The 20,699-nt window shown below is 35.8% G+C and overlaps 2 protein-coding genes and 1 long non-coding RNA gene across 4 annotated transcripts; all 3 read left to right on the top strand.

Annotated features, from left to right (window-relative positions):
• The first annotated feature begins 320 nt into the window (after nucleotides 1-320).
• Nucleotides 321-11,139, top strand: inpp5ka (inositol polyphosphate-5-phosphatase Ka). Of its 2 annotated transcripts, XM_055196976.2 has the most exons (14): nucleotides 321-475; nucleotides 833-916; nucleotides 3,254-3,358; nucleotides 3,467-3,575; nucleotides 3,746-3,862; nucleotides 3,998-4,173; nucleotides 4,854-4,965; nucleotides 5,143-5,252; nucleotides 5,331-5,357; nucleotides 7,711-7,921; nucleotides 8,014-8,151; nucleotides 8,509-8,592; nucleotides 8,739-8,843; nucleotides 10,194-11,139. In XM_055196976.2, the coding sequence occupies exons 2-14, from the start codon at nucleotides 843-845 to the stop codon at nucleotides 10,272-10,274; spliced, it is 1,449 nt and encodes a 482-aa protein (XP_055052951.2). In that variant the 5' UTR covers nucleotides 321-475; nucleotides 833-842; the 3' UTR covers nucleotides 10,275-11,139. The 2 variants fall into 2 exon arrangements, with proteins under 2 accessions (XP_055052951.2, XP_055052952.2); XM_055196977.2 differs by lacking the exon at nucleotides 5,331-5,357.
• A 305-nt stretch (nucleotides 11,140-11,444) lies between these two features.
• On the top strand, nucleotides 11,445-16,425 carry tekt1 (tektin 1). Its single transcript, XM_055196978.2, has 8 exons — nucleotides 11,445-11,574; nucleotides 11,717-11,906; nucleotides 12,228-12,393; nucleotides 12,791-12,919; nucleotides 15,094-15,234; nucleotides 15,490-15,715; nucleotides 15,822-16,018; nucleotides 16,166-16,425. Exons 2-8 carry the CDS (start codon nucleotides 11,717-11,719, stop codon nucleotides 16,323-16,325), a joined length of 1,209 nt encoding a protein of 402 aa, XP_055052953.2. The 5' UTR covers nucleotides 11,445-11,574; the 3' UTR covers nucleotides 16,326-16,425.
• A 1,051-nt stretch (nucleotides 16,426-17,476) lies between these two features.
• Nucleotides 17,477-19,378, top strand: LOC141361472 (uncharacterized). The gene is made up of 3 exons (XR_012367576.1): nucleotides 17,477-17,523; nucleotides 17,698-17,755; nucleotides 18,057-19,378. It is a non-coding gene; the product is annotated as an uncharacterized lncRNA (long non-coding RNA).
• The last annotated feature ends 1,321 nt before the right edge of the window (nucleotides 19,379-20,699 follow it).

A 20,699-nucleotide genomic window follows, 5' to 3' on the forward strand; every position in this document is an offset into this window, starting at 1 on the left:
TTACTTTTATTATTATTATTATTATTATTATTATTATTATTATTATCCTTCTTATCTCTGTGTTTTTATGCATTTCTGTACAGCACTTGGGTCAGTATATGAGGATTTATTGCTTTATATTGTATGATAAATAAAAATATGTAGATAAAAAACATATATGTACAAAGTTTTTTACTGGTTTTACATTAATGTATTTGTTTACTTATTTTTTTTGTTTACGTATTATTTATTCTTTATTTTGCCAATGTTTTCAATAGCATTGGGAAAACTGTACGTCACGCCAATAATGAAGACTTTTATTTTGATTTTTTAGTAGCCATGATGTATATGGCGCTATTTGCGGCCGCTTCACAAACTTTCACTGATGTAAATACAGTGCGCGATTGTTGATGTGATGTCTTCACCAACAGTTTGACACCACACAGACCTAAAGACTGCGGAAGAGAAGATAGGAAAAACAATCGCGAGTTATCAGGTATCCTAATCTAAATGTTTACTATATATTTTGTTACCAATATATTATATGATAAGGTTTCAGCACGTGCAAAGGGAGGTACAGTAGCATGTACTGAGTTTAATAATTTGTGTGCAGTGCTTGTAAATATTTTAACATGTGATACTATATGTAATAATCATATTACCAAACCAAAGCAATAAAGTTGGATATCATATTTTTATGATTTTAAATGTCATGTTTCATCTGTAGTTGAGTTCTGGTTCTGTGCACAGTCCTCTAAAACTAAATACAGATGTGTTTAAAGCACATATAGCGCAAATACCATAATATATATTCTATATACAATGTAGAATAAGGTGCTCTTATAATTGACAGGTGAGGCAGCATGGAGGAGGATTTGTCAGAGGCTCTGAATTCTGTCAGTTTGGACCAGAAGGACAGCGAGTTGGACTCTTTTGGGTACATATCCTTATATTCTTAATTTAAAATTACTTAATTTGCTATAGATACATTTGTCTTTCGACTTGCTCAAAGACATTGCTATATGTGTCTCAGCTCATGAATAGTTTCAACTTTGGATGGCAACTGACATCTTTAAGTACTAAGCCTACTATCATCTGATACTAGACCATATCTCATTCTGTCAATATTTGTGTTGTGGTTTATTTTATTACAAGGTTGTTCAAGGTTGATTTAAGACCTGTGTGAAATTCTCAGACAAAGTAAACATTGTTGCCTCCCACTGTTTGTCAAAATGGTGCAAGAATAAAGCTGGGATTAGATTTACTGGGATTAGTTTCTGTTCATGTGTGAAATCCCCAGAAAGGTTTCAGTTGTTCATAAGAACACCAAATTTGTGTTTTACATATACAGCTCCACTTTGTGTCCATCAGTATTCAGTGGGCAACACCAGATATGTCCTTTATATGAAATAATATATAATAACTATATATGTATTGTGTACTGCATAAACATGTACACATATAAATGTATAGTAAGCAGCAGCTATATGTCCAGTATGGCTGTATGTCCATTTCATTATAAGTAAATGGCTTTTGTAGTGTCACTGTTGTATAGTCTAAGTTTAAGGTGATGGGTAGACCACATAACCAATTCAGCATTTAAACTCTAATGGGCAGTTTCCCGGACAGGGTTTAGGTTAATCCAGGACTAGGCCTTATTTATATTAGGAAATTTAAGTTGTTTTTACAAACATACCTTACAAAAAACAATACTGGTGTGTAGCTTGAGACCAAGCAATTGCACTGATATATGCTAAGATACATCAGTGCAAGATGTTTTTTATTAACGCAGCTCAAACATGCATTTTAGTTAAGGATAAGCCCTTTCTGGGAAACCACCGCTAAAAGTCTTCTTTTAACTTGACTCATACATGCATATACACTCACCTAAAGGATTATTAGGAACACCTATTCAATTTCTCATTAATGCAATTATCTAATCAACCAATCACATGACAGTTGCTTCAATGCATTTAGGGGTGTGGTCAAGACAAAATCCTGAAATCCAAACTGAATGTCAGAATTGGAAAGAAAGGTAATTTAAGCAATTTTGAGCATGGCATGGTTGTTGGTGCCAGACGGGCCGGTCTGAGTATTTCACAATCTGCTCAGTTACTGGGATTTTCACACACAACCATTTCTAGGGTTTACAAAGAATGGTGTGAAAAGAGAAAAACATCCTGTATACGGCAGTCCTGTGGGTGAAAATGCCTTGTTGATGCTAGAGGTCAGAGGAGAATGGGCCGACTGATTCAAGCTGATAGAAGAGCAACTTTGACTGAAATAACCACTCGTTACAAACGAGGTATGCAGCAAAGCATTTGTGAAGCCACAACACGCACAACCTTGAGGCGGATGGGCTACAACAGCGAAGACCCCACCGGGTACCACTCATCTCCACTACGAATAGGAAAAAGAGGTTACAATTTGCACGAGCTCACCAAAATTGGACAGTTGAAGACTAGAAAAATGTTGCCTGGTCTGATGAGTCTCGATTTCTGTTGAGACATTCTGATGGTAGAGTCAGAATTTGGCGTAAACAGAATGAGAACATGGATCCATCGTGCCTTGTTACCACTGTGCAGGCTGGTGGTTGTGGTGTAATGGTGTGGGGGATGTTTTCTTGGCACACTTTAGGCCCCTTAGTGCCACTGCCTACCTGAGCATTGTTTCTGACCATGTCCATCCCTTTATGACCACCATGTACCCATCCTCTGTTGGCTACTCCCAGCAGGATAATGCACCATGTCACAAAGCTCCAATCATTTCAAATTGGTTTCTTGAACATGACAATGAGTTCACTGTACTAAATGGCCCTAATTTTTTTTTCGACTGAAGGCTTGTCAAGCAGCATAGAGGAAATAGCCAAATTTTTTCATGCAAATCCATGAGCATGGTCTAAAATTGTGGTCAGTACTGGCACACATATCACTCTTTGACATGACCTTACTTGGTCTATATATTAAAAATATCAAGATTATATTTTCACAGAATGTTCTTTAACATTATGTACAATAATTTTATGCAGAAAACAGTAAATACTTAAGATGGGTTATAACAGGCAGGGTCATGTGTGCTAAAATGTGTTGGGTTTTTTTCATTTCCTGGAATGTGTGATTACGTTAATCCGATCAAGTATGGTAGGAGTTGCATTTGCATGGATGCTTTTTTTAAATTAAGCATGCAAATAGAAAAGGGAAAACGGTTATAGCATTGAACTGTGTATTGTCTGTCTCCAGGCAGCTGAACATTACTTTCTTTTGTAATCCTTCAGGCTGTACGTAGTCACATGGAACGTGGCCACAGCTGAACCTCCCGATGATGTCTCCTCACTACTTCAGCTCAGCTCTCCAAAGAGACCTGACCTCTATGTGATCGGGTGAGTTCAGATATGATCAAGATCCCTGTAGCTTAACATAATACAGAACTGATATTTTTTAACATTTACACAGAGGTTTCACAGCCTCTTATCGGTTCTTTCGTTTAGTCTGCAGGAGGTGCGAGCAGCCCCTCTGAAGTTTGTCTCAGACTTGGCTTTTGATGACTCCTGGAGTCACCTTTTTATGAACACTCTGGCTCCTTTGGGTTATATAAAGGTGCTGCTGTCCACCTTCTTATCTTATGCAGAGTTTTTTTTAGGAACTTTTATTGGTTACACCTTAATAAAATACCAAATAGCATAGTCAAAACCTTGGCTTAATACGATTTAGATAATTTAAATAAAAATGTAAGACTTTTGCTTTCTGTTTCATTGTGGCCCGTTCAGGTGTCCTCCATACGGATGCAGGGTCTTCTGTTGCTTTTCTTTTCAAAGTTGGACCACGTTCCCTTCATCAGAGACATTCAGACCACATACACTCGCACAGGCCTCTATGGTTACTGGGTAAGACATGTACAGAGAGGTTTCAGTATACCAACACAACATTGTAAAAAGTGTGCGCGAGTTACATAAAATGTTTTTGTTTATGTTTAGATTTCCTCTTTACTTTAATTCATTTTGTATCGTCTTGGATTTAAGGGTAACAAAGGGGGCGTGTCCATCCGTCTGTCCTTTTATGGTCACATGCTCTGCTTCCTGAACTGTCACCTGACCCCCCACATGAACTACGCCTCTCAGAGGGTAGATGAATTTGAACGTATTTTGGATACTCAGACCTTTGATGCCCAAAACACATCATGCATTCTGGACCACAAGTAAGTGCATGATGATGATATATTTCTATGAATTGTACAGATTCATATTTTTCTCACGTTTTAATTAACATGTATTGCAATGGAGAAGTTCTGATGCAAAACCCTCTAAGTGCGTCTGACATGTTTTCATGTAAATTATTTTCACATAAGTAATTTCATTGGTATTTAACAAATTTGACTCTCTTTCACTGCAAAACACTCTAAGTGCATGCAAGCTTTTTTGGCAAAACAACCACTTCTTTGGGCAAGATATAGTAAGCAGTTGCAAAATCACTAAAGATGCGTTAGAAACATTGTACATGATGAAAGTCAGTATGTAAAAATGAACTGAAGAAACTGAACCACACATTAGGGGGCGCTGTGATTCATGTCACTGCCACATTTGGGTTGTATTCAGGTATATTATATTACAAGGGACACAAGTTTGAATGTGATTATTTATTTTTTTTGGCGTATTTCTGAATGTCCCGAGGATTTGAAGCAAAGCTATTTGATCATGCACATATAATGAGTGCCGAGAGCATTCGGTTAATATCATCTAATTTTTGACGGAGGTGGCGTTTTGCGGCTTTTGCATCTCAATTTCCTCAATTTTTACTTAATGCTTAATTGCTTATTATCATTCCTTAAAATTTCTTTATTGATCTTATCGGGAGATAATTTCTTGTGTACTCATCTAGGGTGGTCTTCTGCTTTGGGGATTTGAACTTTCGTATTGATGATCATGGTATGCACTTTATTCGCAACTGCATCACCAGCCAGCGTTACAATTTGCTGTGGTCTAAAGATCAGGTACAGATCACTCGTCTTAAACTTACACTATACTTGACATCGTAAATAACCTTCTTTTTAAATGTATTACAATGTCTATAAATGTCTGTGAATATATTAATCATTGACATGCCATTCCTAAATCTACCTCATGCAGTATTTGGTTTTGTGTCTATATATATTTATGCCTGAATCCAGCTCACCATGATGAAAGAGAAAGAAAACGTTTTGCAGAAGTTTGAAGAGGGACGTCTCGACTTTCAACCCACCTATAAATTTGATTTAAACTCTAATGACTACGACACAAGGTAAACACGCACATCATCTCCCGTCCACCGACTTCATACCCGTCAAACGTTCACACGGTTTCTCCTTTGCCCCTGCAGGGTACAGAAGACGTGGTTTGGTCTTAAGTAAGCTTTATAAATCCCTGTGAGCTCCTTAACAAAACCCTTCCCACCCTGCTCACATTGTGCTAACATTCCTTCAATTGATCCCTAATTTGTAACATTTCCCTAGGGCAATGAAAAGAGATTTTCATTAGCAGTAGAGCCGGCAGGCAAAGCACATTAATCCAGACCAGTGCACAGTGTAACCCCGCTCCCATAACACCTCTAGGTTATTGTTCAAATAAACACTAACATTCATGTTTAATATGCAAATAAATAGATAATAGCTTGATTCTGTGTTCTGTGTGTAGTTAGTTTGATGTTGCGTAGGGTTTAATTATGTAGTAATGATCTCATTTGTGTTTCTCTGCTGTTCTGTCCGATGGTTATTTTGTTGTCATAAAAATGAACAATGTCTGTTCCAGAAGAATCCAATTGTGTTTCTCATTGGCTGTGTTTACATGCAGTAAATTTTGTCAATCCGACTGAATTTAATCAGATTGCAAGTTACAACATTAGGGCTGCATGGCGATTGGTCGCGACTTATCGTTTGCAGAATAAAAGTTCATGTTTACACACTATATGTGTGTGTACTGTGTATAATAATTTTGTATAAATAAATACACATGCATGTAGATATTTAAGAAGTACTAACATGTGTATATACATTTTTGTATTTGTACTTTGATTTGATTTGATTGGTTGGTCCTCCTTGTATCAGAGTAGAAAAATGCATTTGTTGCTGTTTATTGCCAAAGCTCTAATAGTTTTCTATTGTCTGTCTTGAAATATTTTTGTGTGAAACTTTGTGTGCTGCCATTTTGGCCAGGACTCCCTGATAGAAGAGATTTTTGATCTCAGTGGGATTATTTCTGGTAAAATAAAGGATAATAAATAAACAAATAAATTTTTAGATTTATATATAATTTATATTAAATATAAATATTTAATCTATAAATATTTTTCTTAAAATTGTAGTTTGGAATGTCCCCACAAAACATGGAAACCAGAATGTGTGTGTGTGTGTATATATATATCTATATGATTTAGACAAAAACTTTTATTATGCAAACGATTAGTCGCGATTAATCGTTATGCAGCCCTATACAACATTACAGTTTACATGTACCCTAAACATTGCAATCTGATTAAAATGTTTGTTTACATGTACATTCTATATAATCCAAACCGCACGTTTGTGTAAGCGTACAGCCAGGGTTGCCAGATTTACGTATCAAAATCAGCCAAATGGATATTCAAACTACCCCAAAAGCATCCCAATGACTATTTACAGCCCAAATACCAACTAATAAACAAAATCGTTTTATCTTTAACTTGCTGAAAAAGTTTAAAAGTACCCCAAATCTAAAGTCCACAAAAAGCAGAGGACTTGGCAACGCAGCACACAGCATCTCTCCTCGAGTTCACGCTTTGTCTTTTGATAAATGTGAAAAGTCAAAGTTGAGTTGGAGAAAGTTGTTCTTAAGAAGTTTTCTGATATAGCCAAAGAAAACACACTTTTCAAAAACCACAATGCTAGTTTATTGTTTAAAGGGACTGTAAGTAGGATTTAAATGTTTTATTAATCAAAATCATTGTCTTTATTCATAAATATGTCCTCGTTGGTGTCAAGTGACCTCTGCCAGTGATCTGACTTTTCTTTGTAAGCTTAGAATGTCTTCTCTTTACTTACATTGAACTGGTAAGTCCAAGAAGGCTTCCATGTCGTTCCGCTATATTGATAAACTAGCAGAGAGGGACAAAAAGCACAACCTACCAACGCGTGTCCACAACGCGTTTTAATTCAGACCATGTGAACTAGCTGAAACAGACAAGGAGATCAGTAATTACATAACGGCTACCGTAGTTGCAACACGCATTTGGAAAAGCGAGACGCTAGACGGCACTATTCGTGAATGCAAAATACAATTTCACCACTAGATGGGGAGTAAATCCTACTTATTGTCCCATTAATGAATTGTTGCGAAAAACATGAATGCTGCAGAAAGACCCCATTACCTTAATTGCATGTTTAATGTGATGTGTAAATAAGAGGTAAATGTAAATCGTGAACTTAAGCTAATATGCACAATGTATTTTTGCATTCGATTGAGAAAATACTCACGCGTTTACTTTTCTCCTGATGATCAGATAACGGAACGGAGTACACCACCCCTTTCAATATGATTGAAATTTGCATCCGATCGACCTCAATGTATCGATAAAGCCACAAACTGTTTATTTGGTTGCGTTGTATTGAAAGGTTTAATAAATATGATAATTCTGGAACAGAGATGTTACGATTAACTAACTCCAATGTACAGCTTATTGTATTATTTTTAACTCATGCAGTCTTTATTCTGTTGTGATTGGCTAGTGCTAAAAAACGAAAGCCCGCCTGGTGTGATCGAATTCTCTGGAGAATCAAACCCAAATCCTCGCGTGATGATGAAAAGGTGCAGAAGAAAAATCTGGTGAAGGAACAAGAAGATGAGCCTCCTCTTAAAATAACCCAGGAGTATTACACCAATAAAATGGAGTACACCATAAGTGACCACAAGCCTGTTGTCGGCATGTTTGGCTTAGAGGTGGGTTATGCATATAAAATACTGTACATTTGGCAAGAACGTTGCTTAGCTTTAAGAGTTATATCTCATTTTAATGTTTTCTCTGTTATCAGTTGAAGAAAATGCATGAGATGCCGTTGGTACAACTGTGTGCTGAAGGAGAGTGGTGCGCAGATTTTGATGCCATGATAACCTACAGCCTTCTTCAGCCTTTTACATCCAGTGCCTGGGATTGGATTGGTTTATATGAGGTGGGGGATCTCTACACTACCCAAATTTACTCACCCTCATGTTGTTACAAACCTGTATACATTTCTTTGTTCTGGTGAACACAAGGGAGTATATTTTGAGAGGGGTTTGGAACTGAACCGATGAGAGGCCCTATTGACATCCATAGTAGGAATAAAGAATACTATGGAGGTCAATAGGACTTCTGATCGGTTTGGTTACAAACGTTCCTCAAAATGTCTTCATTTGGTTTATCAGAACAAAGAAAGGTGTACGGGTTTGTAACAACTTACTTGACAGTGAGTAAATCATAAATTTTCATTTTTAGGGAGATAAGGGAGTTGATTTTCCATGTTATACACACCTTTTGTTTGTCACAGGTTGGTTTCAAAAGTTTTTCAGACTATATTACTTACACATGGGTGAAGGATGACCAGGTGGCTTCGAACGATGAGCTCTTTCAGGTAGGCTATATAACATCTACTATGACATCTTTAAAGACTGTGTTTATTGTAGCTACTGAAATAGGAACACTTTCATTTTTAAATCATACAGTGACAAAGTGGAGAATTAAGTACTTTTAAATTATTATATTTTCTTTTGTTTTAAGGTTTATGTGAGCAAAGATGACCTTCCAGTTCGGGGAGGGGAATGTGTGCTATGCTATTACAGCAGCAATCTGAAGTGCATTGTGGGAATCAGCCAGCCTTTCAAGGTGAGTATAAGTTTTCTCTATTTTGATCTATGCAGAATTACATTTTCATATTACTACATTCAACGGCAGTGCCATAAATGAGATCGAAGGTAGATGAGCTATATTATGTAGAATATATTTTTAATTTTGCGGTATAATTGGCGATTTGTAAGCAAATATTACAGTACTGTGCAAAAGTCTTAGGCCACCATGCCAGAATTAGATTTGTTGTTTTTGCAATGTTATAGTGATCATATATAATTATTTCTCAGTCTCTTTAATAAAATACATCCAGAAAATACAGGAAATGTGTATTTTAAAACTGTATAAAAATGTAAACTGATGTGTCAAGTTTTTAGGGTAAACTCCTCTTCCACTTGAGCAATAGCAGGAAACTGCAGGATCTCTTAAAGCTACATGAAATTAAATAGTAATTTCCAATTTTAAAGAAATTAGTCTTTGTATTCATTCTGCTCAAAAACGCTCAAGATGTGTTTAATGCCAAGAGAGGTCACACTTAACACAGACGATGCCTAAAAAAGACATTTAGTCCTGAAATTATTTTAAATTTTAATTTGTACATAAGTCCTGTATTTTCTGTTTGTATCTTATTAAAATAAATTGAGAAATAAATATGGATGGGCATTAAAACTTCTAAAACATATCTATATATCTATCTATCTATCTATCTATCTATCTATCTATCTATCTATCTATCTATCTATCTATCTATCTATCTATATATCTATATATATATATATATATATGTTTTAGAAGTTTTAATGTCCATCCATATTTATTTCTCAATTTATTTTAATAAGATACAATAAGATAAATAAGATAAATATATATATTTATATATTTATTATTATTAATAATCATAAGTTGCATTTCCATTTACCCCACAATCGAAATTGCAAATAAAAACAATGCCCAATGGGAACACATCAATTTTGCAAAAACTCCCAAAGACATATTTTACGCTCACATGAGGTGATTTGCAAGGCAATTTGAAAAATAAATATATCTGGAAAAAACCTGCAATGAAAAATGTTTTTATGGAATTTTCAGATCACAAGATCGTTCTTTAAAAATGTGAAATCGTGTATTATAACACCTCATGTATGTCTGCTTTCCTTGCCATTAATGCATTATGATAAAACACTTGTGTTTTTTTCATAAAAATATAATGGGCATCGTTTTTTACATTTTTTTTTTATTGACATTCAGAAAATATCAGACAAGTTTTACGCAAATCTGTAATAAAAACCAGGCCTTTGTTGTAACTGTATGAATTAGTCATCATCATTGTGCTGCCTTTGAAGTCTATGAGCATTAAAAACCGAAATGCAAATAATCTTTTTTTTTTAGGTGCATGGATCCACAGCAGCGGTTGAAGAGGGTTGTTTGCCTGAAAACATTGATGGACTTGATCAGACAGTCGGGTGTTAAGATCAGATTCTTAATGCATTGTTTCATACACTGTAAACATCTGAACCTCAGATGTCAAACCAAACATACCTGTGAATTCAAGCAAGTGCAATTTTAATTCAAAATGTAATTGCTGTTTTATTGGTATGTAATACAGTGTCTATACTGTATATATCTTCTTTTTTATTTTATCACATGTAGAATGTAATATTTTGAATAGGCACATGCCAATTTTTACTTCACCTAAAATTATTTTTTAAAACAGTGGTTGTAATAAATGAAGGACATTTTGTCATTAGTGTATCATAATACTTGATTGATGCAGTTCAAATAATATGACCACATTTACCAGAATACATCAAAACTGTAATGTTCAGTCAGTGTTATCGCTGATGTTCTCCTTATTTTATAATTTCTTTACATTTCATGCAAACTGTTACACTGTCTAAGGAAATGCAACATTCCATTTAACTATTTTTGTGGCACATTTAATTTGTTTGGATATGTTTATATTTGTAGATCATACTGATGGCATATCGTAATATTGTTTGTGTTTTACTGAAACAGAATAACTGAGAAATGTGTTAAAATATTACTAAATTATATTTTTCCAATGTGCACAAAAACATTATTATTTTAATGTTAAACATAGACTGTCCTAAAGTATTTATTGAACCAAATATGTTCTCTATTATCAGAAAAATTATGTTTTAATGTTTTAATGATTATTGCTAATGTATGAATAGAAAAAAAATATATTGCATAAAAAGTAAAATACTGTAAGAACTTATTTTCTCTGTAAACTAGTGGCTAAACTATTTCCCAAATGCATACAGATGTAAAAGAAACGAAATAAATGTTATTTAAATTAAAATGTTATTTGAACGACCTATTGTAAGATACAATGATTTTGTGACACTCAATACTGTAGTATACTGTAGTATTTACTATAGTAAATTGTAGTGTACTGTATAATGGTAATTATACTACAGTATAATTACTTTTTCTGTAGTAAATACTGTTTAATGTTTACTATAGTAGGGTTCAAAACACTATTTTATCTTACGACAGTTAGTAAACACTGTATAATACTACATTATTTTTATGTGGGTAAAACCCATGTTGTCTTAGCCAAGAGGAAAATATAACTTATAATGATTGAAATTGTGAGTAAATTCATAATGTAAAATAAATGAATAAACAAGAGGACAATGCTGCCTCCTGTCGGTGAACAGTAAGGTTGTTATAGCAACCATTCGTTTACTGCTATCAGCTGTCTAGCAACGCGAGTTTACGGTACACGCTCATTCAGATCTGAACGGTAAGACGTTGTACAATTAATATTTTAATCGTATTTAACCTTTTTAATTAAATTTCTCCTACGTTAACACAATGCTTGTGTTTGTTTAGGAAATATGATAATGTTGTTTGATATAATAATGTATTTCCTTCCCATGTAAAAGATGTCTCGGATGATGGGACCCCCTAATAAATTTCTGCCCCCTGAGTGGAAACATGCGAACCAGATAAATTACAGAAGATCAGAGGAAGAGCGAGCACGATCCGAAAAACTGACAGCAGAATGTAAACGACTCATTGAAGAGAGCAACAAATCCACCAAACGCATGCAACAGGATGCACAAAAGAGCTTGGGTATGCAACCTAAAATCTAATGCCCGTAACGGATGTAAATTAACTTATATTCTTAAGTTTGGTGACACAGGAAGTGTCGAAATAGGTGTAAAATCCTGAAATTTTATCTCTTCTGCATCTGCAGCTCTTGCAAAGATATAGGGAGGAAGTTTAAGGGTTTAACTTTTGATAAACTGTGTTAAACACTTTTTTATCACTGAAAAGTTATTTGTGTTACTTCATAGTGATAATTACTGTTTTTTTCTAAATGTTTATAACACATAATATATTTAATGTGTCCACTATTTGGACTGAATTATATTGTTTTTATCCCTTCTGCAGAACAGAAACTCCAAGACATCAAATTCTGGAGGCAGGAACTTGAGCAGAGGTTTGAGGAGATGGTGCAGGAGATCGAGACCCTCATCATCTTTAAGAGTCGTGTGGAGAAAGCTTTGGGGAGCTGCTCTGAGCCTCTCCAAGTTACTCTGCAATGTATGACTGAGAGGTACTTCTGACCTAAAACCAATATAAGGCAGCAGGCATCTCTAAAGTGTTTCGCATGACAGATCAACCAACACGATTCTTCATTTGATCTAATGTTTAGACCTACACCATAATTCATCCTTATTGAAACCTTCACCTCTAATTTAACATTTCATCGCTGTCCTTGCAAAAGCTTGTATGTCCAAATTCGCTCTTTATTTAAGGATCAGAAAAAAGACAGTATTTTTAAATGAGTTGATAAGCACTTTTTAATTATTTGCAAAACCCACTGACAAACATAAAGGGTGACCAATAAACCAAAAAATAAAAATCACAAAATATGGAGAAAATACTAGGAAGGACGGCGACGACAATATCAATCCATTGGTAATCATGTGATGTGTATGGCACATTCTCAGACAAAAGCGGGTGGGCATTGATCTGGTGCATGATGAGGTAGAAGAGGAGCTTTTGAAGGAGAGAGAGGTGATTGAGGGGGTGATGGTCCTGCTGCAGCGCACCCTTGAGCAGATCAATGAACAGATCAGGTTGGTGGAAAGTCTGAGATTTTTAATTTGGGTATTAATTGAATTCTGATTGTAAAACTTTTTGGCAAATGTATCAAAGACTAGTGGTTTAGATAAATATTAAAATCTGTGTAAAGTGATATTAAACACGTGTTCTGAGTTTGTCACACCACAGAAAAATGTGGTGGTTAACCACTCAGGCAAATTTGAATGATAAAAAATAAGTAATAAAAAATTATCAATATCTGGAAAAAAAATTGTCCTACCGCTACAATCTGAATGGATACACTGCAAAAAATGATTTTCTTTTTTAGCATTTTTGTCTTGTTTTTAGCACAAATATATAAAATTATTAAATCAGGATTTATTTTTGTGATGAGCAAAAATATTATTTTTCTTACCCCTTTTCAGATTTTTTTTGCTTGTTTAAAGTACAAATTCACTTAAAGGAATATTCCATTTTCTTAAAAGAAAAATCCAGATAATTTACTCACCACCATGTCATCCAAAATGTTGATGTCTTTCTTTGTTCAGTCAAGAAGAAATTATGTTTTTTTGAGGAAAACATTGCAGAATTTTTCTCTTTAATGGACTTTAATAGACACCAACAATTAACACTTAACTCAACACGTAACAGTTTTTTTCAACGGAGTTTCAAAGGACTATAAACAATCCCAAACGAGGCATAAGGGTCTTATCTAGCAAAACGATTGTCATTTTTGACAATAAAAATAACAAATATACACTTTTAAACCACAACTTCTCGTTGAGATCCGGTCGTGATGCGCCAGCGTGACCCCACGCAATACGTCATCACGTCAAGAGGTCACAGAGGACGAACGCAAAACTCCGCCCCAGTGTTTACAAATGTGTTGAAAGAGGACTGTTCCTACGTTGTTGTATGTCAACTGATAATTAATGTCTTTGTGTCAGTTTATTGTTTACAATGGTCCGCAAATGTGCGTTTTATATATGTAACACGTGACCTCCCTACGTCACTACGCATTTATGTTAGGTCACGCTGGACAGGATCTAGACGAGATGTTGTGGTTTAAAAGAGCATGTTTTTTGTTTTTCTTGTCGGAGGTGGCGGTCGTTTTGTTGGATGGGACCCTTGTGCCTTGTTTGGGATCGTTTATAGTCCTTTGAAACTCTGTTGAAAAAAACTGTTACGTGTTGAATTAAGTATTAATTGTTGGTGTCTAAAGTCCATTAAAATGAGAAAATGCAATGTTTTCCTCAAAAAACATAATTTCTTCTCAACTGAACAAAGAAAGACATCAACATTTTGGATGACATGGTGGTGAGTAAATTATCTGGATTTTTCTTTTAAGAAAATGGAATATTCCTTTAAATGTTTTGTTTTTTTCTGAAAAACTAGACTTATTTTCAGGTCATTTTGCTCATCAAGAAAATGCATCTTAATTTAAGAACTTTTAGATATTTGTACTAAAAACAAGACAAAAATACTAAGTAAGTCATTTTTTGCAGTGTACTTGCAGTTGTGTTATGGGCGGGGCCATGCTCGGTGGCTTCAGTGCGTCATCCAAACACTGTTTTAGAAAAATCCTGAACACAGAAATGCGGAAAAACTGTTTTGTACACTGCAAAAAAAATATTTTCAAGAAAAAAAATCTTAGTATTTTTGTCTTGTTTTCAGTAAAACATATGTACAAATTCTTAAATTAAGATGCTTTTTCTTGTATAAGCAAAACAATGCTCGGTGGCCCAAGAAAATAAGTCTAGCTTTTAGACCAAAATCCTATCACAATTTAATGTGGATTTAATGTGTAATAAATTCAAGCAAATAAGCACATTTTTCTTGAATTTTTTAGGGTTTAAGAAAACATTTTCACGTTTTTTTTGCTTACCCCATATGGCAGATTATTAAATTAAGATGCTTGTTTTGATGCACAAAATCACTTAAATTTGATATTTTTTGTCTATAAACTAGACTTATTTTCTTAGGTTGTTTTGCTCATCAAGAAAAAGCATCTTAATTTAAGAATTTTTAGATATTTTTACTGAAAACAAGACAAAAATACAAAGAACTTTTTTTTTTATCATTTTTTGCAGTGCAACTGTGTTTGGCTGATAGAAGGAAGTCATATATACTTAGGATGGCTTAAGGGAGAATAAAATATTGGCTAATTTTCGTTTTGGGATAAATTCATCATTCTGTCTGTGCTTTTCAGGCTCATACGTTCAGTGAAATATTATTTAGAAAAGGACCTAAAGGACAAATTTCAAGCTGAGTGCATTGATGATTTCTGCTCTCTGCTCACTAACACATCACCTAATGTAAGCGGAGGGAATCCGGACTTAAGCAGTGTTGGGTAAGACAATAAACACATGACGATGGTTAGGACCTACCTGTAAGGTTCCTACAGAAGAGCCACATAATTAGATTTACTGTTAATCATACATAATGTAAAGAACATGTGAAAATATAATCTTGATATATTAAATATTGATTAAGTGAAGGTCATGTCAAAGGTTAAAATCAATATGAAATCAAACTTTAATCTCATTAATAGATTTAGCCTGGATTTCACATTTATTTAAAAAAAGGCGTGTTTTCCACACCACAGAATGATGGTAACCCCTGAGGAATGGGAGAGCCTCTGCAACATTAACATTGACAAAGCGGAGAAGGAAAAGAACAACTCCCACTCACTGAGAGCTCTCGTGGAAAGCCTGCTGGAGCAGACGGCTGCAGATCTGCGCAGACAGCACGAGGCCACGGACAGAGCACTGGAGCTGCGCATACAGGAGACCAAAACAGCCAAAGCAGAGCTTGAGAACCAGCTCAATGAGGTCAGTAAGAATGCAGGTTATTGTTATCTGTTATTGTTTGGTTACACTTGAAACTGACTTTTGTATGTTTGTCAGCCAAATAACTTCTACTTGTGCTCTTTTAAAGCTCCTAACAGAGACGGCGAACCAAGAGAAAAATCTGGAGGATCTGCGTGTGGCTGTCGCTGAGAAAGAAGCTCCACTCAAGGTAGCTCAGACTCGGCTGTCTGCCCGCAGTCAGAGACCAAACGTTGAGCTCTGCCATGACCCCGCTCACACCCGACTTCTGGCCGAGGTCAAGGAGCTCGCTGACCATGTCGAGAGGTATTGGGAACAATGCACAATTTGTTTTACAGCATTTAAGCTACTGGGGCTGAAATTATGTATAGGCTACTGAGGAATTTGCTTTGGTTCAAGTTTGTGAGAGACTTGAAATATATATTTACAGTTCCCCTCCACTGTTTCTTTCAGACTGACCGAGGCAGTCGATCTCTCCGAGATGGAACTGAAAGCTTTAGCAGGCCGACAGTTGATCCTAGAAGAAGAGATTCAGGTTAAGAGCAACTCCGTCTACATAGATGAGGTGATCTGTCGACAGCTGCGTGAATCTGTCAATATTTACAACTACTGAACGGATCTTATACATGAAGATGATGCGCTGTTGTTGATGTTTTGGAAAGTCGTAGAATGTGAAGATTTTATTTCAATAAAAGCTGTTGTTGTGCATCGGGTTTAAATCTCTCGTGTTTGCTTTGTGTGGTTTCAGTACAACGTTTAAAGGGATAGTTTACCCAACAGTGAAACTTCACCATTTACTCACCCTCATGTTGTTACAAACGTGTATAAATGTCTTTGTTCTGACGAACAAGAAGATATTTCGAGAAATGTTTGTAATCAAACCGTTTGTGAGGCCCATTCACTTTTATAGTATTCTTTTTTCATACTATGAAAGTGAATGGGGGTCACAGACGGTTTGGTTTCAAACATTACTCAAAATATATTCCCTTGTGTTCATCAGAAATAAATGTATACAGGTTTGTAACAACATGATTGTGAGTAAATGACAGAATTTTTATTTTTGGGTGAACTATCTCTCATTTGAAGGTCTGAAACTAAAAAATGTTTCTTTGCTGACTGAGGACATTTAACCGATACGTTTTTTTTTCAGAGTAATTTATCAGATCACATTCTGCAGTGTGGCACATAATACACATAACTGACTGATTTTAAAGTTGCAATTTTAATCGAAATGGTGTCATTCAGTCTGTCAGCAAAATGGAAATGTTGACTTATTTTTGACTCCTAAACGTTTCACAATAGCAGCTTTATTTTAATAGGCAATACAACTTGTAAGGCTACAAACTTTACAACAAACTATCAAAAACTATATTATAGCCCCAAATCTTACTTGTGAACATGCCTTTATAAACTGCAGCTGCAACTGAGCATGCAACTGTTAGCTCGATGACAAAATGTTAAATCATTTGAAAGCTGCTTTGGATAAAAGCATCTGCAAAATAAATAAACAAATGTAAATGTAATGTAACCAGTAGTGCCATACAGACTCCCAGAGAGCAAATCAAAGATCATGGTGACAGTGTATAGTTGTGTGTGTAGTTTTATGGTTAAAAAGACAAACATTTGGTGTTAGGACCTTATCATTACATCTGCGGTTTACACATCCCATAATATTTTTGATCACCATGGTTAGATATCTCCGTGGTAACACACTTCTTCCAAAAGCAAGTAGCGCAATAACTAAAGGCAATCGGTTCCATTAATCTGATCTGAAGAAAACTCCTCTTATATTCTGTCATTTGAAACGTTAGGTAAGAGATCATTTATATTAAGATCATTTTAAAAATAGTAATCAGTCTTAAAAGTGTAAAAACTTAAATACTTAAGTTAAGGATATTGATTTTACTTTAGTATTTTTTACTTTAACACCTACAAAATTTTCTTTACATTATAATGGCTGTATTTTAATCTCATCACATTAAGAGGACATGCTGCAAACTCTGCTGCTCATTTTAACTCTAGTAAAAATGACAGATTGTGAAGGTGAGTGCTAACTTGGTTATATTTCTAATTACATTTTACTGTTTATTTTTATAATGAATAACTTTGTAAAACAGTGAGATACAAGTCCATAATACATATTAATATGTTAATATAGGCTACTTGTTATTCTGGGTATTTAAATAATTTAAATATTAAAAAACACTGTAGATTTGGAAAATATTTAAGGTGACAAATGATTAAACTTTGCTCTTTATATGACAGTTTAATGATAAAACCTTTAATGAAATCAACAATGTTCTGTAATGGTTTAAGTCTGCCTTTTCTGTTTTCAACATGACAGACCTTGTTGGATTTCCGTCTGACTTTTCCATCAAAGTTGACAGAAACATCACAGGAGAGGCTGGTTTGTGCGTTAGAGTAAACTGTTATTTTACTGTTCCTGAAAACATTAAGTCCAAACGCTTAAAAAGAACCTGGTTTAAAGGAGATCCACAAAACCCAAATGTTGAAGTTCCTTGTATTAACTTAAATGAGTATTCTCAAAGTCATTTTGGATGCCACTTTCAGCTAGAAAACTTGGTTGAGGGGGAATCTGACGGTGAATACAGATTTAAAGTGGAATGGGGAAAAGGGAATGTGCATATCTTTCCTGAGACAGTAAAAATGACTGTAAAAGGTGAGTTTGTGTTTGTTTGAAGGTGTGATGCTTCAATTAGGGAGACTTCTCTCTCTAGAAACAAACGGTGCTAAATAGCACTAAAAGTGGTTCTTTGCTCATAATCATAGAAAAACCATTTTTAGTGCTATGCAGAACTATACGGGGGCCATACAGCACCACATATGTTCTATATAGCACCTTATTGTTCTTCGTTGGTGCTTCACTGGTGCTATACGGTGTCATGATTTCGGTCTTATTGGCTGCTTTGTCTTTGTTTCACTGTGTTGTGTTTTGTGTTGACAGCTCCACACGTGTGCGCCTTCCATCTGGTGATCTCATTATCTCTGACTCTTCTCACCGGCGTCACACACCTGATCCTTATGCTGCCTTCCAAAGCCCATCCAAACCAGTGGGACGTGGGATTTATCCTTCTTGAAGTGTCCTAGCTCCTACTTCAAAGCGTTCCAGACATTTGAAGTGGAACGTAAACAGAAGACATGGACGACCGACCGGTCTTCTTAAGGCTCGTACAGACTACATAACTTTTAAACGTCGGTCCGAACTGTGCAGTTCACACTACAGTAAAACAACAAGTTAATCATCTTTACAAAGTGTTCTGGAGCCATTATATAAAAGCGCTGCATGTCGCTAAGTAACTTGGTATATTTTTACCGTATTTTCATGATAACAGATAATAACGACATAATTTCACGCCATAATATAAAAAAAACAAGTTGTGTTAAAATTACAGTGTCTAAAACAACCCTACAAGCAGAGAAGTACAATTTATAGTCTATTCCTTGAAGATTTCCTCTCACGACGACGCGATCTATGGGCGCCGCCATTGTCCTCCGACTTATTTTTCTGAAGTCGGGGTAGGTCGAACTCCCCCGAGTTCGCCGGTAGGAGGTTCCACTTCGACAGGCATTCCAGTGCACTTTTCCTAGTTGGAGGTAGGATAAGTCCTACATCCCACTGGTTTGGATGGGCTCTGGAACGCAGCATTATTATTGCCCAATCCGGTTTGATTTAAAGGAACATGCCCACATTTTGGGAATTTAGCTTATTCACTGTATTCCCCAGAGTAAGATAAGTCCCTACATACCTTTCTCATCTCCGTGCATGCTGTAACTCTGTCTGACGCAGCCCCCGCTAGCTTAGCTTAGCACAAAGACTGAAAGTGAATGGCTCCAGCTAGCAAACTGCTCCCAATAAGTGACAAAATAATGCGAACATTTTCCTATTTATGCGTTGTGATTTGTATAGTATAGTATAGTACAAATAACAAGGTCATATGAGACAGCCATCTTTTAACAGTATACATACTGGGAACTATATTCTCAGAAGGCAAAGAGTTCGGTCAGAGTTGTGCAAATCACTTCACCCAAGTAACAGTGCTTCGTCTTCTGAGAATATAGTTCCCAGTATGTATACTGTTAAAAGATCGCTGTGTCTCATATGACCTTGCTATTTGTACACGGTTTGACTATACAAATCACAACGCATAAATAAGAAAATGTTTGCGTTATTTTGTCACTTACTGGGAGCAGTTTGCTAGCTGGAGCCATTCACATCCTTTCTTTGTGCTAAGCTAAACTAGCGGGGGCTGCGTCAGACAGAGTTACAGCACGCACGGAGATGAGAAAGGTATGTATGGACTTATCTAACTCTGGGGGATAAGGTGAATAAGCTAAATTCCCAAAATGTGGGCGTGTTCCTTTAAATTCCCCTCGTTTCCTCTGTTCTTTGCAAGTTCGTCATAGTATGTTCATGCCCGCTAGCTTGTCTAGTTCCAGTCTTGTCGTGTTTTGTATTGTATTGCTAATTACCGTTCGTCCTCTCTGCTGCACAGCCGAGTTTGACCTCCGTATTTAGGGATTACATCTGAGCGCTGTCCAGCTCTTTGTGCGCTGATTATTATCTGATCGCTGTCCAGCTGCTTCTCAGCTGAAGTTTTCCAGTGTATCTCTCTCTCTCTCTCTGTGCCCCCCCAGGATTACATCTCAGGCTTAGTGGATGTCCTACGGCTTTGTGCTGTGTTTCCCACTACTGACTTTCTCGAAGAAGCCCGTCTGAGGATCGTCTATCTGTGATTCTATTCTACACACTGACTGTCTATTATACCTATCCTGATTACATTAAGTGTTTTTGTATTATGCATTTCTGATAACATTGAGTGTTTGTCTCCTACACATAATAAATACCTCTGCGCTGGGATTCCTGAGTTCTGTCATTCATAACATATGGCACTTAGAATGGTTCTTCTATGATTATGAGCAAAGAACCACTTTTAGTGCTATTAAGCACCGTTTGCAACATCATACG

The sequence above is a fragment of the Misgurnus anguillicaudatus genome, chromosome 24 (genome assembly GCF_027580225.2).
Source record: "Misgurnus anguillicaudatus chromosome 24, ASM2758022v2, whole genome shotgun sequence".
NCBI classification, from domain to species: Eukaryota; Metazoa; Chordata; class Actinopteri; order Cypriniformes; family Cobitidae; genus Misgurnus; species Misgurnus anguillicaudatus.